Genomic DNA, 22,923 nt, shown 5'->3' with positions numbered 1-22,923 from the left:
TCGCAAGATCTCGTTGGGAAGAGAGAAATCTCGATGCGTCGAATCCTGTTCAATAGACCCAAATACCCACAAAGTTCCCTACAGCAGTACAGCAAGTACAGCAACAGTGTAGACAGAAGTCCTTCGACTCACACATCAAAAGCAGAGATAAGACCCTATACATATCTCGACGACCATTTCGCCAGCTCGATCGACCATCATCACACGACCCATAACTTGCATACGCGGGCCGAAAAAAATGTTGACGGGAACCAGAACGATGTTGCCAGAGCTCTGCTCGATGGCGGGGAGTAGCATGAGACAGACAAGCGGTGAGCTTTCACCACAAAGGCAAAAGTACTGAGAGGACACAGTAGTTGACCCATCTCGTAACCGACTTGTCACGACAGCTCGACGACTAGGGACCAGCGCACAAGCAGGCCTCGAAGCTTCGAGCTCGTCATCCCCATCCGCATCATCGACAACATCTTCCTCCCTATCGTTCGGCCGTACGAGAAACTCTACCCCGATCTCGTCCCCCGTCACCGCACAAAAGGCTTCCGACTACCTCTCCTCCCTCCTCTCCTTGCCTTCTTCTCGACGGTTCCCAGAGAGCCTGGCCTTGAGGATCTTGACGCACAAGTCGTACAGGGGAGCACAGGTCCTCGGGCAGGGGTATCACTCGCGGACGTCCTCCTCGAATCCTACTACATCCGATCAAATCCAATCTCAATCCAACCTGTCGGGCTCGGCTGGACATAACGCCCGCCTAACCTTTCTCGGCAAACGGGCCATGCTCTCCTACCTCCTCATGTTCATCCACCAACACGCCCTGGACACCTCCCGCCCTATAGGTCTCGAGCTCGAAGGACTGGGCCAGATGCTGGATATGAAAAATAATGGAAACGCCATCAAGACTTACGAGGACCAGAGTCAACTCGAGTCTGGGGGCAAACAGATGGATTTGGAGACCAAGCTCGAGAACCTGGTCAACCTGTCGAATTTGGGGAGGACGGTCGGGTCTAGGTGGGGGTTGGAACATGTCATGAGGTGGCAGAGCAACTTGGTCAGTCCACCTTGCGCAGGGTCATCTTTGCTTTTGCAACTCGTCCTGATCGCTCATCTCTGTTACTATGCGTTACGTTGAAAACGTCGTAACGTAGACGGGCGACCAGGCTGAGTCTAGGGATTCAGGTGCGCTCAAGATTTACGGAGAGGGTGTACAGGCTGTTATGGGCGGGACGATGATGCACTTTGTGAGCCTTACCTTTTCTCCTCCCTGCACATCTCGTTTGATCCTACTCGGATCCACATGTACGCATGACAGTCTGCTGACCACTCTCTTCCGCTCCGTGTCCCCCTATCTCTATATCGTATCGTCGCGATTCGATTCGATAAACAGGGCTCCCCGGCCGCGCAACGGCTGTTCCACCTCCAGGTCCTCCCTACGCTCGCTCCCCAGCTGAGGGACCCGGCTCTGGTCGAATCCGTGGACAAGATGAGGGCGAGGATCGTCAAGGAGATGGGTGGGGAGAAGTGCGTCGTTGTATGATCGCGGACGGTTTGGTGGGGTTCTGGGCGGAGCATGGGGCAAGGATATGAGGAGAGGAGAGATATGATTTGATATGATATGATGAAATGATGAGTCTGGAAGGGAGACTGATTAGAGGATAGGGTTGCGAATGAGCGGGGAGAGGAAGGGTCTTGGTGAGCGTATGATATGGCTCCGTCAAGTTTATTACAAAGTCATCACTACTTCGATATCGGGTTGTCATATATTATATGATCAGGTGACCCGCTATCGACACCGTGTTAGCGTAGCGGGTAAACGGGCACACGCGGGATAAGAACTCCATCAATGAAGAGGGCGTTGTTATTAAGCTGCCTATGACCGTGAAAGTAACGCGTTCGAATCCAGGACTCGACCAAAATAGTATTATTGGAGAGCTGTGGCCCATGGCCCCTCTAGGAATCCGATAACGAATATTCTTTTTTGCCGATGGTCAATCCTCTTGATCACATCATCATCAATCGTCGATCGTCGATCATCAGAACGACACTTTGGGCAATTTGAACGTTTCGAGTTGAGCATTACAAAACGGTTCAAACCCCATTACGACCCATCTTTTTACCTGGGACTCAACATCTCCTCAATATGTCACGAACGAACCAATTCCGCACGCTATCTTCTCTCTTACCCCGCCGCATCCCGACCTCCAGCTCGATCCGACATGCTACAAGTCTCCCATCCTCGTCCCACTCTTACGCCTCCTTGGCATCGGAACAACCATCCCTAGCGACCTCTCCAGCCCCGTTCGAAGTGTTCGATCGGTCTGCTAAACGGAAACAGAGGGACAGGGCTGCGACGAGGGTGGATGAACAGACAGGGAAGGCGGGGGGGAAGAGCAGGGTGACGGATTATCTGAAGAACGAGGTTGCCGAGCGGATGTTTGAGAGGTTTGAGGTGGGTCCTCGAGAGCTTCATCATCAAGGTCTTTCTATAAAGCAAATCAAGGCTGATCAGTCGCTTTGCTCGATCGCCAATGAATATACTTATATAGGACCTGCGCAAACCGCCCGCCTCGGTCCTAGACCTCTCTTCATCCTCGGGCCATCTGACGAAACTCATCGCTTCCCTAGAAACTACGCAAAAGATCAGGATGATGGATCATAGCGGTCAGCTCCCTGTTTAGCGTCACCCTAGTCTACAATCTGCTGACCGTCGATACGTTCGTGGGTTAATAGAGAAGACGCTATTCCGGGACCCTGATTCCGAGTTCGATCGTAAGCCTCGCATCCTCCCTCCCCCATCAATCTTGCACCTCGCTGACCATCATCTACATATACCTCATTACTTCCGGTCGCGATCGCGATACCACAGTCGCCCCGACCCGATCTGTAGTCGACGAAGAAGCCCTCTTGACGCACATCGATGAGGATAGCCAGGAGGCGATCGTCAGTAATCTGGGGTTACACTGGGTCAACGATATTCCAGGTGAGTCTATCTTTCCTATCCCCTCTCTCATGCTCGCAGAGGTGTCTTTGCCGTGACAATAAAAACATGTAAGGGAGGGATGCAGGTACAGGTTAGGCTGACTCTTGGCTTTGCTTTGTGTGCTGTAGGCGTGCTGAAGCAGATCCGACAAGGGTTGAAACCGGACGGGTTCTTTTTGGGGAGCATGTTGGGTGGGGACAGCGTCTTTGAACTACGGTAAGCCCCAGAACGAATACTTTGTCTCGGTAACGTCGAGCTGATCATAACCCAAATCCTGTGTGCTATACTATACTGCACCATACTATACGCTACGATACATAATTTGCGGGATGAGCAGGACGGCGCTACAGTTGGCAGAGATGAACCAGAGTGGGGGTGTCAGTCCGAGGATCTCGCCGATGGCCGGTGAGCTTCGTCTCGCATTCGCCCCGATTTCTCATTTTTTCTTTTCGGTCCCGTCCTGACATCCTACAACCTTCCTCTACAGACCCTCGGGACGCATCCAACCTGCTCCAACGCGCCGGCTTTACGCTCCTCACCGTCGACGTCGAGGACATTACCATCTCCTACCCTAGCATGTGGGAATTGATCGAGGACTTGAGGGATATGGGCGAGAGCGGGGCCGTCCTCGGAAGGCGACCGTTTATCAAGCGGGATATCCTCTTGAGCGCCGAGGCGATCTATAAAGGTGAGTTTCCGAGTTGTTTGGGGTGTAAAGTCATGGATGTTGTTGTCAACACGGCGGCGGTTGGCTGATGCGGTTTGGGACTGGATAGAGCTGCATGGGCATGAGGATGGGACGGTCCCAGCGACGTTTCAGGTCATCTACCTGGTGAGTCCCGCGCGATACCTCCCTCTCTTCCTTCGATCTTGGACCTCGGCGGCTGATGGAACCCTGAACCATGTTATATTCAACCTCGATAAAAATCATATAGATCGGCTGGAAACCTAGCGACAAGACGCCCAAGGCGCTCCCTAGGGGATCGGGGAAGACCAACTTGAAGGACGTCTTGTGATCGACCCCCACTACGACCGATGTGGACAGCGTCATCTGTTCTATATCGTTACTGTATCACGCAGAGAAGCACGTATCGTTGCACGAGTACACTACACTAGAGTATGATCGAGGCGTCATGGATGCGACACATGTGATGTATTCGACCTTGATCGCTCGGGGGTTGTCGAGGGGGTTGCCAGTTTCGTTTTGATCCCACTAGGTGGAGGACGTGACGTCATTTTTTCTCGAGAATGGGGAGAAGTCGTCAGGGTCAGTATGTGGTCACTGCCGATCACTGCACGGGTATAGTCGAGGGTTGTATAGGTGAACGAGGGATCTAGTCTGTCAGTGAGTGGTACGTCGAACGCAGCTATAGTCGGTAGCGAAGAGCGGTAAATCGATCCATCAAAGACGAACGTTTGAATCCCACCGACAATCAACTTGCAACTTGTCCCTTCCCCCAAACCTTTTTTACGCGCGACCACCACATCCGCACATCGACAACAAATATCATCATCATCTCTACTTAGGGTCACAGTCGCATCGCACAACCAAGGTAATCTTGATAGGATAGCAGCATCCCATTCCTCCAATAACATCAGCAGAGGAGGGGCACTTCGACAACGATTTGGCTGTGACGACGACCTGAAAAGCCGGAGATTTCTCCCCTTGGAATCGCATACCGAGAATTAACAATATCCGCGAGTTCCACGTGGGGTTGGGTGGGAATATCAACAGGTTTCCTCCCTCGTAACCTTTGCGGATCGCTACCACTTTGACACCACCACCACCACCACCACAAGCAATATTATTATACAGCGTACAGCAATTGAACAGAGCTAGATCTTTTATACTCGAGCATCACAAGCAGGCGCCGGCTCTCTACTCGGACGTCGGACGGAACTTCGATTTAGCTCGACCTTCTCGACGCATCGGTACATCTATCATCAGACCATCAACTCCGTCAATATCAATCTCAAGGAAAAGCAACTATATAATCGTCTCTTACTCCTACGGTAGAGACTCGCCCCCAGGATGACCACCCTAACCCCCTTCCGCCTGTTCCAAATCTGCAAATACGCCCTGAACCAATACACTTCGAATTCCCCGCTCGTCCGGAGAGCCGGGTTGATCAAGCAAAAGGTCCAGGCGATCACTGCTAAGCGGGATAGGAAGCGGATGGAGGATGCCAAAGTGGGGTTTCATGTAGAAGAGAGGAGAGGGTGGGATGTGAAGCCTGTGGATGGGAAAGATGTAGGAGGCGCCGAGGGAATGCTTGGGGCTGGGGCTGGAGTGGGCGTTGGGGTTGGGGTTGGGGGTACGGGATATCCTCTGCGGATACCTAGTGATCCAGAGTCGGCGAGGTCGACCTTGGATCTGAGGACGGATCGGTATACACCTTCATCGTCCTCGACACCATCTTCCTCCTCATCCGCGGCTTCCTCTTCCCCTTTCACACATACCCCATCCTCATCATCGTCATCATCATCATTATCACAGACATCGCCAGATCCCTACTCGGACCCGTCTGCCGACCCCAACCGATACCCCAACGAGATCACCCGCCTCATGGCCCACCCGGCCCTCTTCACCCCCCTGTACAAACCACCTCAGAACGTCATCGTCCTCTGTCACGGCCTCTACGGCTTTTCCACGGCGACTCCCATCCCGCTCTTCCCCTCTCTCAAACTGCACTACTGGCATTCCGTCCTCTCTGTCTTGAGGGAACAACTCGGATGTAAAGTCATGGTCGTCGGAGTCAAGGGGACGGGGAGTATAGAAGAGAGGGCCGGGGAGATGGATAGGTGGTTGAAGGAAAAGTTGCCCAAGGGTACAGGGGTGAATTTCGTCGCGCACAGTATGGTGAGTCTGATTCCGAGTCTAGGCTCAGGGACAAAAGGTTGGGGTCGGAGGTTGAAGGGCAGGTAGCTGATCTGAGAATTTCCCGTCTCTCTACATCGCCGTGGTTTTGGTGGCCGGGACGACAGGGAGGACTGGATTGTCGATACCTGATCACGCATTTGAAACCGGAGACGTACAAGCCGTTGTCGTTGACCATGATCGGGACGCCGAACAGGGGGAGTCCGTTCATGGATTGGTGTGCGGTGAGTCTCGTGCCCAGGTCGGCCGACTATCGATTGCAGGTGTAGTCGAAACTGACTTTGTGTGGTTGATTCGATCCCGGTGACGAGCAGGCCAATATCGGGATCGGTGTGCCGTCCATGACAAAGGCCGCGATTAATGCCGCCGCTTCGGGTAGTCTTCCGCCTTATTCCTTGAAATCTCCCCTCTTGTCACGTACGATGGGGGAGACCAAGAGCAAGTCCCCAGCTCAGAGACAACAAGAGGCTAGGGACGATGCCGTCGCCGCGGCCAAGGAGAGTTCATCCCTCTTGGCCTTTCCCTCGATGTTCGGGTCTTCGATCACCAACTACCTTCTCGGGATATTCGATTCCCCAGCGTATGGGAATCTGACGACGCATTTCATGCAAGGGACGTTCAACCCCTCGACGCCGGACGACCCGAACGTCAAGTACTTGTCAGTGGCCGGGAGGACGAACAAGATGTCGGTCCTTCATCCGCTCTGGTTCCCCAAGCTCATCCTGGACGCGGCGGCAGAGAGGGGGTATGCCGAGGAGAGGGGAAAGAGTGGGAAAGAGTATGAAGGGAACGATGGTCTGGTCAGCGTATCCAGTGCCAAGTGGGGAGAGTGGTTGGGCACCGTGGACAACTGTCATCACTGGGACTTGAGGGGAGAGGGTGGGCTCTTGCCCAACGGACCTAGTCTCGAGGATAAACCCGAAGGTCGACCTGACCCTAACGCGCCCGGTGGCTGGGATTGGAACTACAAGGACGACTCGATGCTCGTCAAGAAGGCCAAGGAACAACAAAAGAAGCTCACAGCCTCGTCGTCCGAACAAAAGGAGGAAAAGGCCGGTGAAGCCTGGTTGAACAAGCAGGCCATCGAGAAGCTTCCAGAGATGGTCAAGAAGGCTACCGGGACCAGTGGGGGATGGGACATGCAGCAAGTCGGGCAGGTCATCGATTGGGTGGGCGACTTGATGCCTGGAACGGGATCGAGCGGATCCGACAAGAGGGACGCGGTCGGGTCGAAACAGCTCGCCGATGCCGCCAAGGAAAAGGAGAGGGAGGGACGAGAGCGTCAGTCGACACCACCGCCGCGAGACGGAGAGAGCGGGAGGGATCGGTTGGTGAGACATGTCGCTAGCGAGGCCAACATGAGGCAGACGGGCGATTTGGGCAAGCGGGATGAAAAGGCTTCGGAACGGCGGGCGGGCAAGTTTGACCTGGGTCGTTTCTATGGAGGTGTCGCGATGAAGCTTCACGAGGAAGGGTATTGAGCGGACGATGCTTGGGACGATCATTTGCATATATATATAGATACATAGGAGACCGTTGTACAGTCGTCGACAACGAATACGATGCTTGAACAAATACGAATCTGGCAACCGCTTGCTGACAACGGGAGACATTACATAAGTACAACTAGAGGCGAAAGTCCTTTCCTGAACCACCCATACCGATGTTTTGTTTATCCTCAATCCTCCTCTTGCAAGGCGGTAAGCTTGAATTCGATGATCCCGCTGTCACTGCTATTATCCAGCCGTTTGCCGACCGGAGGTGGCATCATCATTTGCAAGCTTAGGAAACCTTCGTCATCAATCCGTAACGACACCTTGATGGCGGCTTGGAGTGCACGATTCGCTTGTGAGAAAAGACCGAAATTGTACCTGCGAAAGTGAAAGCCCATCTCGTCAGGCGATGGGGAACGTGGGCTTTCAGAAAAGGACTTTCTGGGCTTACGAGAAGCTGAGCTTTTCAGTGCAGATGAAGACATCCATCACATCCCTATCGTTGGGGTAATCCAGCTGTTGACCGGAAGAAGCATGTTGAGCGATCAATCCACTCTGGAGGAACCGTCTCATGCTGAACAACTCGCCTCTGTCGTCCCAAAATCGCCTTTTGCCTGCAACCTAAATATCCCCGCTCGTTCCCTCGCTTTCCTCCCCGACCCATTCCTTCCATTCGGTCCGTGCTGATCTAGTTGTTCTTCCCGCAGACGTTCTTCCTCTGGCAGAGGTGGTCCGGCGATGATGGTGATCTTGGAACAGGAAGAGTCTAGATCCCCGATCGCCTCTTTGAGCCAGGTAGCCTGAGGGTCGATATATCAGAACCGTCAGTCAGGCTCAGGTGAATATGCAGAAGTGCTTTATGGATATACCTTCATGATCACATGGAATAGCCTGCCTCGGACGAGCGAGTTAGCCCGATGTCACCATGGCTGCTAGGCTGGATTGAACGGACTCACATCTGATCCTGGTTGAATTGCTCCTCGTTCGATTCCTCGGGTGTCAACAGGGTCAACTCGCAACTCGTCATTGGCGTATTCGGTTCATCGTCCCGTCTATCGCCGGCAGGTACAACACACGAGAATGAGCTACGACCATCGACCTTTGAGGGATACGACGTTTTCGAAGTAGTAGGGACTCACAACGTCAACTTGAGGGGCCATCCCGGTCCTATCCATGTCATCAACAACGACGTACATCCATGTGGATTACCCAAACTCCCGAGCATTGCCGAATTGTTGTTATTGTTCCCCTTGCCCAAGTGTCCCTCGTTTCCTCCAGCTCCTCCTCCGAACCTCTTGCCCCGCCCGCTTGAAAATCCGAAATCCTCCGTCCCACTCGAATTGACGATATTCGCATGCCCGTATATATTGAGACATTCAGAGAGGTTGGATAGGTTCACTTCAAAGACGCAGGAAGCTGGATCATCTTCTTCCTCTTCCTCAGAAGAAGAATCAGCGTCGTCGTATCCTGGTAATTGGCTCTGCGTGGTCCCCCGTCGAGAAGGTGTTTGGGGGCCGTCACTGTCATTGAAGGGGTTGCTACTAGCCCCGGCTCGGTAACGTCGACGCCGTCTCCGAGTGATCGTCTTGGGAAAGAAGGAAAACTTGTCAAACAGCGCTTTGGAGACGTACGCCACGGCTACACTCGATGAAGACGTTTGGATCTGATCAGCTTCGATCAGATACGGTGCATACAGGCCAGACTCACCGACCATAGCTCGGGTATCTTCCACTTGGAAAGCCAATCCTGCACCTGATAACGTCACAACCGCTCGCTAAGTCGTGACGTAAATCATCAGTGTCAGAAGCCACATCGGTCTACGATTTGGGGGACACGGAAAAGGGCGAAGGGAAGAAAGGATGATTCACCTGCTGGAATGCTATCCCTCGAAGTAATCTTGCCAGGGGACGGACGTCGTACGTCTCGATCTCGAGTACCTGTTGATCGGTATAGGTGAAGCGGTGATGTTTCAGTATGTTGAGATGAGAATGTCAGTATGTAGGTGGTGGAAAACGTACGGGACGATGTTGAAGAGCCATGATGCCCGAAGTGAAGCACTATCGCTTGTTCAGTCTGCGACCAGAAATGACAGCTAAACTTGATTTCGAGAGAGAGATCAGGCAAATTGTATGGATCAACAATGTATTCGAGTCGACGTACGATTTCCTCTTCTGCCGCTCTAGCCTGAAGACTACTATCTGATCCAGTTCATACGTTGTAGTCGATGCTCGACCGTCTTCGCACAGGCTACGCCAAACTCCGATAAAAGCCTGGAATATCGCTCTTCCCGACCACCGGACGGCAAGATTGTGACCGTAGAATATCAACCCACTCGATAGACCCTGGTCGGGTAGTGTAGAGTGGGTACTCGATCAACAATCATACATGTTGTGAGATGTCGTTGTAAAGCAGAAGAGACAAGGTAAAGGGCTGCTGCTCGCAGGTTACGAATCGCCTTCGGAACCTGATTTGACTCCGGTATCACTCCCCCTTACGTTAACGATTACGGAGCAGGTTACGTACGTTGAGAACCTCCTTCTCTTGTCGTCACGAAGGTTCAACGTTCTCGAACGACTTTACACGTCAATTGAAACGCTCGACCAGGTCACACCGTTCAACATCGAACGGATAAATAGCTCAAAGATCTCTTCTCCGAGATGTCGCTGTCCCTCTTCGGAACGCCCAGGAGTTCAGGCGGCCGGTCCCGTACCCCTTCGCAAACACCTATGAGGGGAATCCGATTCCCGAGCAACACCCCTCCTCCTGTTCACCACGACGACCTTCAACCTCTTGTTTCCTATCATGCGGTACACGCTCATCTTCCCAGCGGTACCAGCTCGAATACAGAGGTCCAGCACTACAACTTTCCGTACGAGCAACTCGATGTGGATGACATCCCTCTACCGGAGGAGGAGGACGCAACAAACAGGCAGTCGCAGTTGCTTCCAGAACACGCTCTGTCCGTATCATACTCGCCCGAATGTTCGACACTAGCTAGGGTCATCGGAAACGGCAAGACTCTCGAGTTGAGGTATATCGCTTCGACTTCGAGTAGGAAACAAAAGGACAACAATTCGAACATCATCAGGATCTCGTTTACTTCGGCGATCCATGATATCTCCGCTTCGAAATGTTTCTACCGTCCGACCTCGAACGACAATGACTCGACCTTCACGATCGTCATCATCGACAAGAAATCCCGCATCCACCGCCTAACCTTCCCGAATCCTCACACCCGCGTCGAACGTGGTCTCGCCGCCTTCGAATGGAACGACAAGAACTTGCACGTAGGGTGGTTGATGATGAGCGAGCAGGATATGCTTGCTAGTGGGATGACGATCAGGGGGGACGAACCTCTTGTTTGGAACGTGGTGGATGAGGATAATCTGATCATCGCTGTCAGGGATGGGCTGTTGAGGTGTACTTTGGTAAATGAAGGTGAGCAAATGTCGGTTTCGGAATTAATCTGGTGATGCGATGTCGTTGATTCTTGGTTGTCCATGGCCCAACCTCTACTTCGGTAGACTGGACGCACGAATACTTCAGAAGACCGTCCTCCTTCCGAATGTTCCGTTCAGACCCAGCTTCCCAAACTCGCGTCATCTCCTTTCAGCACGACCCTATCACCGAGCTAGTCTACGCGATCACGAGGGACAAGAAGCTCAGAATCTGGAACGCCCAGACGCTGAACCACGAGAGCGTGATCGATCTCGCTCAAACGGGCGGGTCTTCAGAGCCTCGTCAGCCTCAATCAGAAGCTCTCACCATCGGGTCGAACGCGAGTATCAACATGCCAACCTCATCTTTGGTGCAGATCTTACCTGGGACGCAGGATACGCCATACGACAAGTACATCGTCGTCTTCACCCCTACTCCGCGTTCTCCTGAGGGTGCGGGGTATTTCCAGGTCTTTGGCACGTTGGGGATCAAGAAGGATATCACGCATGTGGGGTTCTTTACGTGTTCATCACAGACCGTCGGGATGGATTTCCGAGGTTTCAATGTGGAGCATGCTACAGAGACTTCTCGAAACGGTGGTGGGGACATCGAGATGGAAGACGAGTCGACTTCAACATCGTCGTCAGTGTCGAGTACGTGGAGACTCTGGGCGGCTTGGGATCTCAAGGGAAAGCTCTTCCTCGAATGGAGCGATATTTCCACGCTGTTCGAGCCAAAAGAAGAAGAGTTGGGGATCATGGCGAGTAATACGTGGAAGATGGTCTCTTCCTCCAAGGAATCCCTCGACCTGGAACCCATGTTCGATTCCGCCTACTTTGACGCCCTGAACGAAGGGATCGAGGATGGATCGCTGGGCGCGGAGGATGTGGCGAGGTATTTCGTCGATCATCTCTTTTACCCCGGACGGTTCTCGCAGTCGGTTTTGAAGGGAGCGCTAGAGGAGTATAGTTCTGGGAACGATGACCAGATAGACGCTATGGATGAGGAGGACGAGGAGTATAAGTCGCTACGGGACCAGATAGGGGAAGCGGTAGGGAGGCATCTAGTACCGCTTCTAGACCAAGACCTCGATGCGCATGAACATGCGGACCTTTTGAGACGGTTCAAGTTGGAGTGGCAAGCTTTCTGGATCATGGTCCAGCAGCGGGATATTCAAGGTAGATGGCCCATCTCGTTGGTACCGATGACTACTGGGGTGGCAGAAGAAGGAACCGCCGCTATGGTTCTCTGTCGGGAAGGTCTCGTCGTCCCCGCTGTGGAGGACGATGCCGCATTTGTCAGGCGGCTCATGGTCAACACCGTGGATGCCGACCTGGAGGACCTGGAGGTGCCGGTCGAAGTGATCGAAAAGGACGAGATCAAGGATTTGCTACGATCGCCGAGCAGTACACTGGAGGCGCATCACCCTGGGTTGGCTCACCCGGATGTGCGGTCTCTCGTAGTGACCGGCATGGCATCAGCGAGCGTGCTTGCGCAAAGCATCTACCCGGAAGAGTTTTTCGCCTTTCAGAAACGGGCGTACGAGCGCCCTACCGTTAGCAGTCTCGCCGGGTCCATGTCCCAGGATTTTACCAGGACCAGTGATCAGGATATCGAGGTCCCGAAACCTCTAAGAGACTCGGCGGATCCCCGTAAAGTCTTCCATGCGACGCTAGATCTGCTGGTGGATCTTCCGAAGGAGCAAACCGCTGGCGATCTACACGACACTTTCACTGGCTTGAGCTTGAAGGTATCAACATTCCATCAAATCGTGGCAACACGTCAACTGGTCGCGAGCGAGGTCTTGTTACTCGCTTGTCACATGCTCTCGGGAACGAGCAACGACGATATGCCCGAACACAAGAACGTCTATTTCAGTATTGCGCACCGAGCGCTTGCCGTCTTCCATGCTTGGGAGACATTGAGACGGTTATCGGAAAAGCATAGCGACGAATCTCAGCATACCTTCAGGCAACCTTCGGATGTATCACGGGAAGGTGGCCACGCTGCGTTCATCGCCTTGCGCGAAGAATGGAAGAAGGAGAACGATCTGTCTTCCTGCAATGAGACTGCCTATTCTCTCGTTCACGCTATCCTTGCGGAGAAACCACAAAGCCATAGCGGACGAGAACTCACGCCCAAATCTCTCACTGTGACTGCTTTCCGAAACCTGCTTCAATTTGGCCTGATAACCGACACGGAACGCATCGAAGCTGGCACACCCGAAACGATTCTCGCGCTCGACATCCTCCTCAGTGGCAATATCGAAAGTTGTCTGGACTTTATCGAGTCTTACCCTCGGAGTGCCGGGGTCAGCTACGTTGCGTCGCGGGCGACGATAATTGCAGGAGCAGATATGGAGATGGCTATAGATGGTTTGAACAACGTTGCCGCAGCGCTTGGTACGTGATATGTGGGTCGAACTTTGGGTATATTCGAGTCGCTGACTGTAATCCGTACCGCAGCCCGTCCAGGTTGGGCGGAGATGGACAGATCTGGATTGGTCAGCGTGCTACCTGATCGCGTTCGATGGAACGGGTTGGCCGAATACTACCATCATGCTCACTCCCTCTGCAAGACCGCTCGTTTGACGGCTTCGGCTGTCATGTTCGCCAAGCGGTCCATCGAGGAGACAGCAGACCCACACGCGGCACAAAATCTGATGCGATACGTGTTCAAGGAGTATCTCGCCCAGGGTCAATACGAAGAGGCGTGGCAAGCAATGCTGGCGAATCCCTTGGTGAACCAGTGAGTGGAAACCTCCCGACCTGATCAAGCATAAAGACTCACGAGTCCCATTTCAGCGATTCCACCGAAGACGAGAGACCTCTCGGAGCCCTGATCCACGCAATGTGCAGAGCTGGAGAAGCTCAACGACTTTTCAACTTGCCGTACAGTGGCATGGAAGGTTACATAGAAGACGAGCTCGATCTCAGGGCACGAACCGCCGATCCTCTTGCATCACCTTACTATCACAAGATCCTGTATTCATGGCTGACCAGGCGAGTAGATCACCGGAAAGGTGAGTCAATTCTCGAGGGGTCCACTCCTGAAACCTTGCTAACCTGCCGGACGTATAGCGGCATTGACCATGTTCCAGTACGCGGAACGTGTGAAAAACCTAACGGCAAGAAACTCGGCGGACTATCGATCACATCTTCTGTTGCGCTCGCGCAGTCTCCTGACCGCCTCCAACAGTCTCTCTTTGGTTGACGCCAAGCACCGCTGGTTTACGACGATCGCCAGCAGCAGACCAGGCAACGACGAGAATGTAAGGCGATCTTTTGACTATGCACCGCTATGGGCACAAAGCTGACTCGCTGTCTTCCTTGATGTAGCCTCGCAAACGTCTCAGGGTCGGCTGCAATATACCGGCATCCGAATACACTCATGCTATTCGTCGAGACATCGACATTGTCACGCTCGACCAGATCAAAAAGGAGTCCGACCTGGTCCTCGCAACACTGATGATCAGCAGTCATACGGGTAGTGATCTCGATCCCGGTGCGTACACATGGACAGGCAACCATTGATCTCTTACTGAACTCAAGAAATCTCCACAGCTTCGCCATTAACAGCGACTGACTGTGTGGCCATGATGTCTGAAGCTGGCTTGTTCGATCAGGCACTTGCGAGCGCCGACGTTCAAGGCATCGACAAGACCATAGTGTTCGAGTACCTGACGGGCCGATGTCTCGAGATGGAAGGAATGGCCGACGAGGCGATCAGGTGAGCTGAACTTGTGTGTGGCTTCTTGCTCTGAATCGTCAGCTGATTTCCGGAACGCAGAGAGATCGGTCTGGCGACCTGGTTGGACGCATCGTCGGTCAGCGCGACCTGGTACGGATCGTTGCCTGAAAAGGCATGGACGTATCTCGACAAGACACTCTCCATACACGACGTCGCTAGTCGTCCCTCGCAGTACGCTTGGGGCGCAAAGGTCTCTTCAGGTACAAACTCTACGTACCACCTTGCCGTCTTGAACAAGGTGCTAGAGATCGACCCGGAATACGCGCTGCCTCAGTGGCTGGTAACTCGACTGATGGAGAGGTGTCCGGACGCGCTCATACAAGCTGCTCTGAAAGTCGGAGCGACGAGCAAGGCTGCTGTCTGGGCTCGGGATTGCCTGAAATGGGTCAGTCCGGGCTGGTCTCGCACCAAGTTTATACGCCCACTCATATCCGGTTTCGTTCTCGCACGAACAGGCGCAGAATCAACAGCCTCGCACCGTCGGAGCGGGTGTTATCGCCCCACAATACTCGCCTTTCAATATGATTGACCAGGTCATCGCGGCCGCCAAACCCAGCGAAGACAAGTCTGTCAAGGTCGCCGTGGACGCTTTACAGACGGAAGCCTCGAGACGGTTCAAGGGAATCAAGAGTCTGATGAGCACGATCGAAAGGGTATAATTGCGGCCTTGTATGTAGGAATTTACGACGCATAACGAAAAACGGACGAAAATTGTATATCATGTCGCTGCCATGACGGTATTCATTGCTACAGAGAGCGCAGCGGTCGCTCCAATTCAAAGCCACCTCGGTATCTTCTGCTATGCTGAACTCGCAGTTTTATCAACTGCTGAGCTTTGGGCGCGCGCCTTCCTCGCTCCCTCTGTTCACGACTGGCCGAACTGACGCAAAGAAGATGCAAAGCTCTCCTAGGGCTTCGAGCGCGATCTCAAGGCATATCCAGACATGCTGCCTCGACCTTACGCATCTCCCGCCTCACTTGACTGGACGAATCTGATAGAGAAATGTTAAGCAGGACGTTATCAGATCAGAAGGGTCGAATTAGGGAGCATACTCTATGGTTTGTTCTGAAGGTATTTCAAAAATGTGCTCACCGGCAATTCTCCCCTACTTTTCCATATACGCCATGTTAGCCATATCGTCAAGAGCTTTGTTGACTCTGGTCGATGGTTTCCGAACAATAGAACCTTCATGTTCATAGTCGATTCTCTTGATTTAGAAACAGGCCGTTCCATAAACTGATCAGTGGTTGAGAAGCGTTTCATCGCCAGTTCGACAGGTTTGGGCAGAGATGGTGCACCAGGTCTGAGATGCTTGGATCGTGATATTACTGATCTGACTTTCGCATGAGACTGGGTACAAGATACGAACCTGGCAATGAAAGACACGCAGGCAGAGGCGCATAGGCGTCCCTTCGACCCTTTCGAAACGCCAACGGTTCTAGCCTTGGAATGATCCCGGTCCGGTGAAACCTTGTCTCATTTTCGGCAAGCGAATGTCTGATCCCGATGCCGAGTCGCGTGGTGAGGGCAAGGGTGAGGGCAAGTCGCGTGAGTCGTGTGGGGGCCGTGCCGCAACCGCGAGGAAGGTGGATCTGATTGATCGAATGATGACGGGATTTCGAGAGTTCTTTGATCATCAATCGCGCAATCATCATCCCATCACTTTCTACCTTTTGATCAAGAGAAAGGTCACAAGCTCCCGTCCTTGTTGTTGGTCAATTGGTCTCCAAAGCCTGCACCCGATCGACTTCGACCGATTTCAGTCTCCTGCATCTCGGAAACCGACAACGATATCGATATAGACTCGCACAGCATATAGAGCAGTTGCCCTCCAGTGATCTAGGCCACTACCACCAACACACCTTCGCCGCTCTAGGCATCAAGTCAACGAGCACGTTCACCTTCCTTTGAAAGGTACACAGACGGTCTCTACCGAGGCGATACCATACTAGACGAGACGGCGAGGCGAAAACGAACCGGACCCCTTTGATTCAAGATCCAAGGAGGAAAGCTGGCTTGGCACCCGACGCTAGAAATAAGTGATCGCGGCTAGAGAGACAGGTTCTGAGAGAACTCGAAGAGGACAGGGATATTCCATTGAACCACACGACAACGACACGATAACATCTGGCGAATCCTATGATCTTGAACATGGAGGAATAAGAGTTCACCTTGGAAACCGTATCATCAAGCATCTCAACTCTTCAAACGCATCATCTACCCATATCATCTAGGCCCCGCCTCGGCCTTTGACGAGATCGATTATCGATCGAAACCTTATATCTCGTCTCACCTTCATCAACACTACCGTCATTGCTATCGTGCCTCTTCTCTCGATATGGCCACCACTTCCGCATCTCGGTTCAACCACCCGTTCGCCTCTCAACCCCAGGACATCCGATCGAGGACCCAGACGGGCGTATCCACCTCTTCCTCGCAGATGTTACCCAGCATAACCTGTTCGTCCTGTGGGATCTCGATCCAGATGGATGATTTGGGTTCGCACGTCTGTCAACCAGGGAAAAGTTATAATTCTGGTTCCAATTCTGGCCCTAGTTCTACCTCGTCCTATACCGCTCCGCGGGCGAAACTACCGCCTTCGGATTCTTCCCGTGGGAAGGAAGACAGGCAAGTTCGACCGTACGATCACCAACATCAACATCGACACCAGGACCAGCAATATCAGCATCAGCATCAACACCAACACCCTCAGCAGAAAGACCGAGATCGGGATCGGGGACTCAAGTTGGATATGAGTCAGTTGAGACCGCCAGATACGTCGGGCTTCTTGGCGGCTGGGGATTCCGGTATGGCAGGAGTTGGGAGGAGGGGGTTCGGAGGTGAGCCGTCTCTGCTTCGTGGCTTGCCCCGATATCGAGCTTTTCTGAAACGTAACTTGTTCTCACAACATAGGTGGTTCGCCAACGACCCCGGTCTACCATGCTCCCTTTGGATCCTCGCCCCAGACGCCCCCTTCAGCTGCGATGGCCACTCCTCCTATCCCTGCTGGTATGGGCAAGCAGAACCAGAGTCAACCGTATTTCATCGCCAGTCATGCGGATTTCAACCGGCAGGGCGACGATCGGGGTTACGGGCAAGGACAAGGAGGATCTTTCGTTCCTGCCGCCAGCTACAGGGAGCGAGGTCCTAGTCCGATGTTGGGGAGCGAACCTTGGGGGGCTTCCTCCAAACACGGGCAATCGAGCCAGAATGGGGGCCGGAGCGCGAATAAGAACACGGCCGGTCACCGCGAGTACGGACGTCCGCAGGTCCAAGGAGGGTCCTCCAGGTCAGGTATCCCGATTCAGTTGGACATCAAACCTTCCGAGAACCCACATGCTGTCCCAGGCATACCGGATACGAAGAACTTGCATTCCCCGGCGTTGGTCCCGCAGACAGCGACTTCGGGCTCATCTTCTTTCGGCTTGCCAAAAGATAGGGACACGGCGACGACGAGATCTGCAGCGCTCTCACCAGCAGGCAACTCGGTTATGACCGGATCGCTCAAGACGGGAATCAGCGGTGGCGGGACGAGTCACCCTAGGCCCGAGGTCACACCGAGCGAGTGGAACAGGAAGATGGAAGGTGCTGGGGTCTTGGACTTGGTCGGCGGAGGATCGGGTTCAGGACGATACGGACAAGGTAACGGTCAGGGACAGGGACATCCACAAGCGCAAGTGGTGAGATCGAGGTCGAGGTCGAGTGCGAGTACGAATCCCAGCGCAGGGACCGGGTCGACGACGAGACAGCCACAAGAGTCTCGCCCGAGAGATCCTCCGTCGACGCGGTCTTCCATTGACGACAGGTCGATGGAGAAGCGGTCTTTAAGGGTGACAAACGCGTCCCCCGAGTTGAATCAGGACGACAAGACCGACACGGCCGTCTCACGCTGGGGGGCGCTCCGGAGCGTCGTCCAGACCGCAGCAACCTTGGCTTCTAGCGGGATCGCCTCGACGATCCAAAAGACACCGGGGGATCAAAACGCTTCCTTCTTGGACGTCCCTTCCACCGCTGACCAGGCCATTCGACCTAGTCCGGCTAGGAACAACTCGACATCGACGAATGAGGCCGGATCTCCTGCTGCCTCCACGGAGAGCACGAGCCAGACGGGTTCGTCAGGAAAGTTGCCATTCTTCGAGAGGTACAAGAAGATGGCCGAGAACACGAACGGGGCGACGTCGATGGTCCGGCAGATCTCGGTCAGGGAGGACAACAGGCTGAGAAAGACGCCGGCGAGGTTGAACCCGGATTTGGACGTCGTTGGCGAAGGAGAAGAAAGTAACGTTCTGGTTGAATCCCCGTCGAGGTTTGGCTTTGGCGAAAAGGACGGCCGAGAGGAGAGCTCGGCGCTACCATGGCTTCGAAGAGGTAGCGAGACATCGGTGCTCGACCGCCGGTTAGGATCTTCCCAAGCCAAGACGTTCTCGGATGCAAGCCTGTCCTCGAACGGTTCTACCTCGGAGAGCAAGGCCAGACCTGGTGATATGGCCATCATCACGCCCAGTGCGAGCATGAACCAGCTCGACGGGGTCGCCATGGGCTCTCACCGGGCCTACCAACCTCCTCTACGGGTCCGAGATGCTTCCGGACCCGACGGCGAGCTCATCGAAGGTCTGATCGAGGACCTCAAAACGGACCTCGATCGACTCGGCATGCTCTCACCGAATATGAGCGTCGATCGGAGGACGGAGAGAGAATCGTACCAGTCTTCTCTGCTCGCGCCGTCGGATAGCATCTCTACGCCCGGACTGGACTTGCAGAGGCGGAGGAGCGATTCGACCAAGATCTCACCACAGGCCGTACCGGGTAAACGGGCTTGTCAGAAATGTGGGGTCAGCTTGAAGGGAAGGCGGTACGTCAAGCGGGACGGGATCGTATTGTGTGAAGCGGACTGGAAGGAGATGTTCCTTCCCAAGGTGAGAAATTACATTGTCGATCGCCCAGAATCGAAAAGGCTGACAATCACATTTCGTTGCAGTGCCGCCGTTGTACACTACCCATCGAGACCTCTGCCATCTCTTCCTCGGACGGCCAGCTCAAGGGGAAATGGCACCGCGAGTGTTTCACGTGCCACGAGTGTGACCAACCGTTTAGCGGCGAGAGCTTTTACGTGTTTGGCGACAAGCCGTATTGTCAGCTGCATTATCATCGGCTCAAGTGAGTGCATCGATTAGACAGTACTGGAATTTCAAGGAGCGAGACAGCGTCGCTGACCCGGGGAAACCTATGTTCATACCGTAGCGGCTCGCTATGCGCGGCCACCTCGTGCCGACTCCCTATCGAAGGCCCATGCCTATTGACCTCTGGTAACACTCGATACCACCCCGGTCACCTCCACTGCGACCACCGGGATAGGGTCGGAAACTATTCCTGCCGGAACCCGATGGAAGATTATTACGAGGTCGGCACGATGAAGGTCTGTGAGCGACACAAGGACGAGGCCTTGAGGGTGATGAACCGGATGGCAGGGAAACGGGATGCGGCGGGGAGGATGAGCGTGGCGGCCAAGGCGGAGAAGAGGCGGACGAGGTTGATTCAGATGTAAGGGCAGCGGGTGATGGTAGTCGCAACTATGGACAGTGGTCTCGATCATAATGAAACAGCGAATGACATGTAACATGACATGCATGACCGGCTTTGTAGCAAGATACAGACGTCACGAGCAATAAATGGAAATGAACGTTTCGGTCAAGTCCGGCGCTAGTTGATTCCCACATGGCCCGATCTTCCCGATCCTCGAAGGAAAATGAAATGAAAAGGTGAATTGGATGACCAACGCCGATGGAGTTGGGGATGACTTGGACGATGACATTCTGCAGCGTACACTTGTACGTTTCTACTCTTAGGGTTTCTTGGGCATAGCAGTAACGACGAGGACTAGTGAACGGTTCGGATTTCATCGCATCTGTATAGTAGGCTATCACGCAAACTGTATACCACTACTGCTAAAGGAAGCCCGACATATCCAAAATCTGGACCCCGGAACGAACAAGAACGAAAAGCTTTTGACCCGCATTGTGATGGCAAAGCACGACATACAACCTGCAAGCGATGCTAGTCCCACAGATGCCGCAGTACAACCCACCAAAAAACACGGAGACAAGGAATGGATGGCCTCGGACAAGGATGCTGCGGCCATTCCGGAGAACAACATGTGGCTGGTAGTGCCGAGTCTGATGCTCGTCATGTTCCTAGCAGCGCTCGACCAGACGATCGTGACCACCGCTCTGCCGACGATAGCGAGTCACTTTAATGCTACTCGTGAGTGCTTCGAAATTCTGTACGTGGGCGTGGTCTGATATCGGGTCGGATATGTGGCTGCAGCTGGCGAGTACAGTTGGGTGGGTACGAGCTACCTCTTGGTGGCGACCATCATGGTACCGTGCTGGGGTCGAGGTGAGCAGACTTTCCACGCAGAATACAACCCTCAGCTCGGGACGTATAACTCACGTCCAGTCTTACCTTGTTTTTGAACAGTCTCGTGAGCGGGGATCTGAGTATCGTATCGAGTCAGAAAGCTATCTTCAGCTGACGCACCACCCTTTTTCTTCTGTTTCTTTTGCGCTCCGACAGCGACATCGTCGGCCGCAAGACCTTGATGATCCCGGGTATCTTTGCTTTCCTCATCGGTTCCGGTGGGTCTACCATCGGCCTCGTTCGGCATCCATCATCGCGTTCCACTCACACAAGCCCCAATGTTCGCCTTCATTTCCGCAGCGCTTTGCGGGGCGGCGAAGTCGATGACCTGGTTGATCGGCGCGAGGGCTATGCAAGGGTTCGGTGGAGGGTCGATCATCAGTCTTACGCAGATTATCATTGGGGATATCGTACCGTTACATAAGCGAGGGGTGAGTGGCACCATGACAAGAATATCTGGGTGATTAGAGTTTCGCTGATATCTGCTTTGGTGTCGGTAGGCGACAAACTCGTGGACGGGATCCATATGGGGAATGTAAGTGAAATCTTCTGTACTTTTCAGTATGTCACATAGCTTAACATGATATATGGCCTTCATAGCGCATCCGTCATGGGTCCTCTATTCGGAGGCTTGATCTGCGAACGAACCAGCTGGCGTTGGATCTTTTTCATCAACCTCCCCGCATGTGGATTGGCCATCCCGGCCTTGTACTTCAGCCTCAACTTGCCGCCGAGGAAGAAGACCACCTGGAGCGAGTTGTCGAGGACGTTCGACTTTATCGGACTCGTACTCATCATGTCCGGATGCGCTTGCCTCGTCGTCGGGTTCTCCAGCGCGAGCGACAACGGTTGGGGTCAGAAACAGACCATCGCACTGCTCGTCGTCGGCTTCGTCCTCTTCGTAGCCAGTCTCGTCAACTTCATGGTCACGAAGCGTAACGCCATCGTACCGCCACGTCTCCTGAGGACGAGGACGACCGTGTTCTGGTTGTTGTGCAGCACGTTGCATGCAACGGCCTTTTTGTCGGCGTCGTTCTATTTTCCAGTGTTCTATCAAGGAATCGAGAATGCTAGTCCTCTCATGAGCGGAGTGAGCCTGCTCGATCAGCGTGGCCCGCGCAGCACTACCTCTGCTGACATCTCGATCTTCCACCAGGTCTACGTCCTGCCATTCTCTCTCGTCGTATCTATCGGTACAAGTGAGTCTGGACGCCTCGCACCGCAGACGGAATACAGCTGATTTCGCCAACGTAGTCATCGCCGGGCAACTCAACACCCGACTCCGGATCGTCCGACCTGTAGTCTGGGTCGGATACGCGATCTCTGCGCTCGGATACGGACTCTGTATCAAGTACCTCCAGTATGGCGGGGGCATTGCCAATCAGATCGTCATCCTGATCGTCCTCGGCCTAGGGGTCGGGCTTTCACTAGCAGTACCTCTCTTGTGCCTACAAGCGGTAAGTCTCGTATCAGCCCCAGGGTTGAGCGCGTATCTGACCAGGGGATATGCTACCTCGTCCAGGCAATGCCGTTGAAAGAGATGGCCGCATCCACTTCGGCGTGGCTACTCACCAGGTCTCTAGGAGGCACGCTGGGTATCGCCATCTTCCAGGCCGTGATTACTACCGGGCTCGAGTCAAGATTCCCCAAGTTGGAGGGGTATGGTACCCAATTTCAGATCCCGCATGATCTCGAAGGATATCACCGGATTCACAACCTGCCGGAAGGCCCTACCAGAGAAGCGGCCTTGTCTGCCTTTTCGGATTCACTCAGGGTACGTCTAGTCCACGTCATTGGCGTTAAAAGTGAACTCACCGGAACGATTTGCCCATGTTTAGCTCTTGTGGATCATCTGGACGCCAATGATGGGCGTGGCACTGCTAGTGAGTCACAACCCCTGCCGACCAATCGTGTAAAGGCAGGATGCTAAACAGACTCTTCCAGATGTCTTTGTGGACGCGCACATACACCT

At 53.8% G+C, this 22,923-nt stretch overlaps 7 protein-coding genes across 7 annotated transcripts; 6 read left to right on the top strand and 1 right to left on the bottom strand.

Annotated features, from left to right (window-relative positions):
* Positions 1-78: 78 nt before the first annotated feature.
* On the top strand, positions 79-1,644 carry HD553DRAFT_228668 (uncharacterized protein). The gene is made up of 4 exons (XM_046177293.1): positions 79-311; positions 390-1,045; positions 1,143-1,235; positions 1,382-1,644. The coding sequence occupies exons 1-4, from the start codon at positions 239-241 to the stop codon at positions 1,529-1,531; spliced, it is 972 nt and encodes a 323-aa protein (XP_046037224.1). The 5' UTR covers positions 79-238; the 3' UTR covers positions 1,532-1,644.
* A 141-nt stretch (positions 1,645-1,785) lies between these two features.
* HD553DRAFT_349749 (S-adenosyl-L-methionine-dependent methyltransferase) lies at positions 1,786-4,228 on the top strand. The gene is made up of 9 exons (XM_046183478.1): positions 1,786-2,443; positions 2,541-2,655; positions 2,725-2,763; positions 2,861-2,974; positions 3,103-3,190; positions 3,312-3,379; positions 3,462-3,662; positions 3,751-3,806; positions 3,910-4,228. The coding sequence occupies exons 1-9, from the start codon at positions 2,135-2,137 to the stop codon at positions 3,988-3,990; spliced, it is 1,071 nt and encodes a 356-aa protein (XP_046037223.1). The 5' UTR covers positions 1,786-2,134; the 3' UTR covers positions 3,991-4,228.
* Positions 4,229-4,788: 560 nt separating this feature from the next.
* On the top strand, positions 4,789-7,432 carry HD553DRAFT_370551 (Alpha/Beta hydrolase protein). The gene is made up of 3 exons (XM_046184172.1): positions 4,789-5,834; positions 5,960-6,076; positions 6,167-7,432. Exons 1-3 carry the CDS (start codon positions 5,007-5,009, stop codon positions 7,331-7,333), a joined length of 2,112 nt encoding a protein of 703 aa, XP_046037222.1. The 5' UTR covers positions 4,789-5,006; the 3' UTR covers positions 7,334-7,432.
* On the bottom strand, positions 7,432-9,557 carry HD553DRAFT_228551 (Rad1/Rec1/Rad17). Its single transcript, XM_046177291.1, has 10 exons — positions 9,506-9,557; positions 9,364-9,442; positions 9,214-9,282; positions 9,053-9,119; positions 8,485-8,983; positions 8,302-8,397; positions 8,215-8,236; positions 7,933-8,145; positions 7,797-7,861; positions 7,432-7,723 (listed from the first exon to the last, which is right to left on the bottom strand). The coding sequence occupies exons 2-10, from the start codon at positions 9,382-9,384 to the stop codon at positions 7,531-7,533; spliced, it is 1,245 nt and encodes a 414-aa protein (XP_046037221.1). The 5' UTR covers positions 9,385-9,442; positions 9,506-9,557; the 3' UTR covers positions 7,432-7,530.
* A 395-nt stretch (positions 9,558-9,952) lies between these two features.
* Positions 9,953-15,315, top strand: HD553DRAFT_310505 (nucleoporin Nup120/160-domain-containing protein). Its single transcript, XM_046179845.1, has 9 exons — positions 9,953-10,783; positions 10,870-13,185; positions 13,249-13,531; positions 13,588-13,805; positions 13,864-14,054; positions 14,122-14,287; positions 14,347-14,512; positions 14,573-14,918; positions 14,989-15,315. Exons 1-9 carry the CDS (start codon positions 10,003-10,005, stop codon positions 15,190-15,192), a joined length of 4,671 nt encoding a protein of 1,556 aa, XP_046037220.1. The 5' UTR covers positions 9,953-10,002; the 3' UTR covers positions 15,193-15,315.
* Positions 15,316-16,613: 1,298 nt separating this feature from the next.
* HD553DRAFT_228453 (uncharacterized protein) lies at positions 16,614-20,287 on the top strand. Its single transcript, XM_046177290.1, has 4 exons — positions 16,614-17,374; positions 17,448-19,450; positions 19,513-19,691; positions 19,776-20,287. Exons 1-4 carry the CDS (start codon positions 16,873-16,875, stop codon positions 20,077-20,079), a joined length of 2,988 nt encoding a protein of 995 aa, XP_046037219.1. The 5' UTR covers positions 16,614-16,872; the 3' UTR covers positions 20,080-20,287.
* A 267-nt stretch (positions 20,288-20,554) lies between these two features.
* HD553DRAFT_271459 (major facilitator superfamily domain-containing protein) lies at positions 20,555-22,881 on the top strand (the record flags this gene model as incomplete). The annotated part of the gene is made up of 9 exons (XM_046177714.1): positions 20,555-20,795; positions 20,859-20,916; positions 21,108-21,169; positions 21,252-21,382; positions 21,452-21,486; positions 21,552-22,041; positions 22,108-22,150; positions 22,206-22,408; positions 22,474-22,881. 9 exons carry the CDS (start codon positions 20,555-20,557, stop codon positions 22,879-22,881), a joined length of 1,671 nt encoding a protein of 556 aa, XP_046037218.1.
* Positions 22,882-22,923: the final 42 nt, after the last annotated feature.

Source organism: Filobasidium floriforme (assembly GCF_021052385.1).
Source record: "Filobasidium floriforme strain CBS 6241 chromosome Unknown HD553scaffold_9, whole genome shotgun sequence".
Taxonomy (NCBI): domain Eukaryota; kingdom Fungi; phylum Basidiomycota; class Tremellomycetes; order Filobasidiales; family Filobasidiaceae; genus Filobasidium; species Filobasidium floriforme.
The sequence above is the reverse complement of the archived record's forward strand: the minus strand, read 5'-3'. Positions and strand labels throughout refer to the sequence as shown.

Excerpts from the sequence above, each read along its gene's own strand:
- HD553DRAFT_228668 (XM_046177293.1), top strand. The coding sequence starts at position 239 with ATGTTGACGGGAACCAGAACGATGTTGCCAGAGCTCTGCTCGATGGCG. Across the intron at positions 1,046-1,142 it reads TGAGGTGGCAGAGCAACTTG|ACGGGCGACCAGGCTGAGTC; the intron begins GTCAGTCCACCT and ends GTCGTAACGTAG. Across the intron at positions 1,236-1,381 it reads GCGGGACGATGATGCACTTT|GGCTCCCCGGCCGCGCAACG; the intron begins GTGAGCCTTACC and ends TTCGATAAACAG.
- HD553DRAFT_349749 (XM_046183478.1), top strand. The coding sequence starts at position 2,135 with ATGTCACGAACGAACCAATTCCGCACGCTATCTTCTCTCTTACCCCGC. Across the intron at positions 2,656-2,724 it reads CAGGATGATGGATCATAGCG|AGAAGACGCTATTCCGGGAC; the intron begins GTCAGCTCCCTG and ends GTGGGTTAATAG. Across the intron at positions 2,975-3,102 it reads CTGGGTCAACGATATTCCAG|GCGTGCTGAAGCAGATCCGA; the intron begins GTGAGTCTATCT and ends TGTGTGCTGTAG.
- HD553DRAFT_370551 (XM_046184172.1), top strand. The coding sequence starts at position 5,007 with ATGACCACCCTAACCCCCTTCCGCCTGTTCCAAATCTGCAAATACGCC. Across the intron at positions 5,835-5,959 it reads ATTTCGTCGCGCACAGTATG|GGAGGACTGGATTGTCGATA; the intron begins GTGAGTCTGATT and ends CCGGGACGACAG. Across the intron at positions 6,077-6,166 it reads CGTTCATGGATTGGTGTGCG|GCCAATATCGGGATCGGTGT; the intron begins GTGAGTCTCGTG and ends GGTGACGAGCAG.
- HD553DRAFT_228551 (XM_046177291.1), bottom strand. The coding sequence starts at position 9,384 with ATGGCTCTTCAACATCGTCCC. Across the intron at positions 8,237-8,301 it reads CAATTCAACCAGGATCAGAT|GCTATTCCATGTGATCATGA; the intron begins GTGAGTCCGTTC and ends CGTCCGAGGCAG. Across the intron at positions 8,146-8,214 it reads TATTCCATGTGATCATGAAG|GCTACCTGGCTCAAAGAGGC; the intron begins GTATATCCATAA and ends ATCGACCCTCAG.
- HD553DRAFT_310505 (XM_046179845.1), top strand. The coding sequence starts at position 10,003 with ATGTCGCTGTCCCTCTTCGGAACGCCCAGGAGTTCAGGCGGCCGGTCC. Across the intron at positions 13,806-13,863 it reads GCGAGTAGATCACCGGAAAG|CGGCATTGACCATGTTCCAG; the intron begins GTGAGTCAATTC and ends CCGGACGTATAG. Across the intron at positions 14,055-14,121 it reads GACCAGGCAACGACGAGAAT|CCTCGCAAACGTCTCAGGGT; the intron begins GTAAGGCGATCT and ends TCCTTGATGTAG.
- HD553DRAFT_228453 (XM_046177290.1), top strand. The coding sequence starts at position 16,873 with ATGGCCACCACTTCCGCATCTCGGTTCAACCACCCGTTCGCCTCTCAA. Across the intron at positions 19,451-19,512 it reads AGGAGATGTTCCTTCCCAAG|TGCCGCCGTTGTACACTACC; the intron begins GTGAGAAATTAC and ends ATTTCGTTGCAG. Across the intron at positions 19,692-19,775 it reads CTGCATTATCATCGGCTCAA|CGGCTCGCTATGCGCGGCCA; the intron begins GTGAGTGCATCG and ends TTCATACCGTAG.